The following is a 4,426-nucleotide window of genomic DNA, read 5'->3' as shown; positions in this document are numbered from 1 at the left end:
CTAGCCACTTCCATTGTGAAAACCTAACATATTCATCGACCGGCTGCACTCCCGTTATTTCTCTAATTCTACTATTTGGTATCCTTTCCCACCACTTAACTCCTAATATTCTTCTAAGTGCTTTTTTTTTCAAACACCAAGAATTTATTTTCCATAGTCACTGTGCTGTACCAAGACTCGTGTCCATAAATTAAGATACTCCTAACCATTACCTTATAAAGTTTGATTTTTGTATGCACAGAAAAATTGTTATTATTCCAAATATTTTTAAGCATTCCCATTGCCTGATTAGCCTTCTTTAACCTTTCCTCGAATTCAAAGTTCAAAGAACCATCCTTGGCTAAATAAGTACCTAAATATTTAAACCTATCAACTTGCTTTACAACCATACCTCCAATTACACATTCCTGCACATTTTCCATATTCATATTGATTATTTCAGTTTTTCCACAATTAATAACCAAACCCACCTTGCAACCTTCACTCACCAAACAGTCCAACACTCTCTGCATCTCTCTGGCCCATCACAAATCAAAACTATATCATCTGCATAATCTAAATCCAAAAGTTTCCTGTTCTCTCCCCAAAGTATACCTGCACCGGTTTCTGTTCCAACGCGTTTCATAATGTAATCAATGACCAATATAAATAGTAAAGGCGATAGAACACCACCTTGAATTACTCTGGACCTGACTTCAAACGAATCACTCAGACAACCATCAACCATCACTTTACAAAATGTGTCCTCATGCATGTTCATAATGACCCTCACAAACTCCTCTGGTATTCCATAATGTCTCATGATCTTCCCCATAGTCTCTCACGAAACACTATCAAAAGCCTTTTCAAAATCAACAAAACAAAGACTTAACGGTACTCTCATTTCATTAACTTGCTGCATCAAATGCCTAACTATAAAGATCTGATCATTGCAACCATGTCCCTTTCTAAAACCAGCCTGTTCATCCCTCAGAATACCCTCAACCACCAGCTCCAACCTATTTAACAACACTCTACTGAAAACTTTCAAAGCTATCGGTGACATAGAGATTCCCTCCAATTACCACATTCACTCAGGTCTCCCTTCTTCGGAACTTTAACAATTACACCATTCTTCCAAACTGATGGTAGTAACCCCGTCACCCATATCTTATTGAATAGCTTGGTCAAGATCATTATTAATCTATCCCCCTCCACTTTAAACATTTCCAGAAATAAACCATCCTCCCCTGGTGCCTTATTATTCTTTAACTGTTTTACTGCTTTCTCCACTTCTGCAAGCCTCAACTCTCCTGTTTCTATATTTAAATCTTCCTGAGCAGACGGTATATCCTCTTCTGGTGGTATTGGTCTATTAAGAACTGTCTCAAAATGCTCTTTCCATCTATTTTTAATATCTCCATCTTTGGTCAATATATTTCCTTCCCTGTCTCTAACTGGTATTTCCTTGCGTTTACCTGCATTACCACTCAGTTCTCTAATCGATTCATATGCTATTCTTTGACTCTGTCAAAGAACAACAATCATCACACTTGAAAATTCTTCACTCGTGAATGAATTAATATGTGACAGGTGAGATTAGCCTTCTGTGCAAATAGTTTACCACATTCATCACACTTGAAATTCTTCACTCCTGAATGAATTAATAAGTGCTGAGTGAGATTACGCTTGTCTGCAAATAGTTTACCACATTCATCACACTCGAACTTCTTCACTCCTGAATGAATTAATAGGTGCTGAGTGAGACTACTCTTGTCTACAAATCGTTTACCACATTCATCACACTTAAAATTCTTCACTCCTGAATGAATTAATAGGTGCCGAGTGAGAATATTCTTATGTGCAAATAGTTTACCACATTCATCACACTTGAACTTCTTCACTCCTGAATGAATTAATAGGTGCTGAGTAAGACTACCCTTCCGTGCAAATCGATTACCACATTCATCACACTTGAACTTCTTCACTCCTGAATGAATTAATAGGTGCTGAGTGAGACTACTCTTGTCTACAAATCGTTTACCACATTCATCACACTTAAAATTCTTCACTCCTGAATGAATTAATAGGTGCTGAGTGAGAATATTCTTATGTGCAAATAGTTTACCACATTCATCACACTTGAAATTCTTCACTCCTGAATGAATTAATAGGTGTCTGGTGAGACTACTCTTGTCTGCAAATAGTTTACCACATTCATCACACTTGAACTTCACTCCTGAATGAATTAATATGTGACGGGTGAGCTTAGCTTTCTGTGCAAATAGTTTACCACATTCATCACACTTGAAATTCTTCACTCCTGAATGAATTAATAGGTGTCTGGTGAGATTTTCCTTCTGTGTAAATCGTTTACCACATTCATCACACTTGAAATTCTTCACTCCTGAATGAATTAACAGGTGCTGAGTGAGATTACGCTTGTATGCAAATAGTTTACCACATTCATCACACCCGAACTTCTTCACTCCTGAATGAATTAATAGGTGCTGAGTGAGACTACTCTTGTGTGCAAATAGTTTACCACATTCATCACACTTAAAATTCTTCACTCCTGAATGAATTAATAGGTGCCGAGTAAGAATATTCTTATGTGCAAATAGTTTACCACATTCGTCACACTTGAAATTCTTCACTCCTGAATGAATTAATAGGTGCTGAGTAAGACTATCCTTCCATGCAAATCGATTACCACATTCATCACACTTGAACTTCTTCACTCCTGAATGAATTAATAGGTGCCGAGTGAGAATATTCTTATGTGCAAATAGTTTACCACATTCATCACACTTGAACTTCTTCACTCCTGAATGAATTAATAGGTGCTGAGTGAGACTAATCTTGTCTGCAAATCGTTTACCACATTCATCACACTTAAAATTCTCCACTCCTGAATGAATTAATAGGTGCTGAGTGAGAATATTCTTATGTGCAAATAGTTTACCACATTCGTCACACATGAAATTCTTCACTCCTGAATGAATTAATATGTGACGGGTGAGATCACTCTTCCGTGCAAATAGTTTACCACATTCATCACACTTGAAATTCTTCACTCCTGAATGAATTAATAGGTGCTGAGTAAGACCACACTTCCATGCAAATCGATTACCACATTCATCACACTCAAAATTCTTCACTCCTGAATGAACAACTGCATGTTGGTTAAGACTTTTCTTTAAAGGAAATGTTTTATCACACTCCAAACATCTGAACTGCTTAACTTCAGCTGAAGACACTGCATCCACGACAGTCTCATTGTCACTGAGGAACATTTTGTCACTCATCTCACAATCTAACTTTACATCTGTTTCTTCGTTTACAACTTCCATTATTTTGTCATCCACCTCACACTCTGACTTTACATCTAGTTCTTCCTTTACCACCTCCATTATTTTGTCACGCACCTCACACTCTAACTTTACATCTGTTTCTTCCTTTACCACCTCCATTATTCTGTTACGCACTTCACACTGTAACTTTAGACCTGGTTCTTCCTTTACCACCTCCGTTATTCTGTTACGCACTTCACACTGTAACTTTAGACCTGGTTCTTCCTTTACCACTTCCATTATTTTGTCATCCACCTCACACTCTGACTTTACATCTAGTTCTTCCTTTACCACCTCCGTTATTCTGTTACGCACTTCACACTGTAACTTTAGACCTGGTTCTTCCTTTACCACTTCCATTATTTTGTCATTCACCTCATACTCAAATTTACATCTGGTTCATCTTTTGCCACCTACACTATTTTGTCACCCACCTCAGACTCTATATATCTTTACATCTGGTTCTTCCTTTATCATCCTGTCATAAGATTCCCCCAAACTCTCTTAATTCCTGCCATAAACTAGTCTCCACTGAACAATACTGCTGATACAAAGGTCATTATTACTGAACAATAACTGCTTCTGCACTTGCAAATAGTATGTAACCATATTTTCAAATAAATAGTTCACTGCTGAATTTTAAGCTATTAATGCAGTCTAAAATACCACTGGGTTCCTTATTTTACCAGTTCTTATCCAGTGTCTATGCAGCGGTTGTACAGCAGTAAATGCAAAGGATATCACAACAGCTAAATGATCCTGGATCAACTCCTACCACTCATCCAGTGATTCATATTCTTACAATGAAAGACATTATGAACAGAGAGTATATGCTACATATATTTGGAAGAGGTACCTCATGTAGGATGTACAGTACTGTACTGAGACAACATGTGCCTATATATCCGTTAACTCGTTACCGTGTATATATTACTCAGGTGGCTCTCTGATGACCACACTTCTTAGATCTGCTTTGCAGAGTCAGTTTCAGCTGTGGACCTGCAACAAGAGCTGCCATTAGACAAGAATCTCTATGAATTAAAAACACTGCCCAGTGAGCCCTCATTTTGCATGCATCTAGTCCAAAAAAATTA

The 4,426-nt window shown here is 37.5% G+C and overlaps 1 protein-coding gene across 1 annotated transcript; it reads right to left on the bottom strand.

The window, feature by feature from the left end:
- Positions 1-1,526: 1,526 nt before the first annotated feature.
- Positions 1,527-3,287, bottom strand: LOC145389559 (uncharacterized). Its single transcript, XM_080264820.1, has 2 exons — positions 2,240-3,287; positions 1,527-2,176 (listed from the first exon to the last, which is right to left on the bottom strand). Exons 1-2 carry the CDS (start codon positions 3,285-3,287, stop codon positions 1,527-1,529), a joined length of 1,698 nt encoding a protein of 565 aa, XP_080120946.1.
- Between the last annotated feature and the right edge of the window lie 1,139 nt (positions 3,288-4,426).

This window comes from Coenobita brevimanus, unplaced genomic scaffold (genome assembly GCF_032717465.1).
Source record: "Coenobita brevimanus isolate Jiangsu-jjx unplaced genomic scaffold, ASM3271746v2 jjx.HiC_scaffold_1276, whole genome shotgun sequence".
NCBI lineage: Eukaryota > Metazoa > Arthropoda > Malacostraca > Decapoda > Coenobitidae > Coenobita > Coenobita brevimanus.
Note: the sequence above shows the minus strand (reverse complement) of the source record. Positions and strands in the feature narration are given on the sequence as shown.

Coding starts and splice junctions, on each gene's coding strand:
- LOC145389559 (XM_080264820.1), bottom strand. CDS start 3,287: ATGAGTGACAAAATGTTCCTCAGTGACAATGAGACTGTCGTGGATGCA. Junction 2,177..2,239: donor ACAGAAAGCTAAGCTCACCC/GTCACATATTAA, acceptor AACTATTTGCAG/ACAAGAGTAGTCTCACCAGA.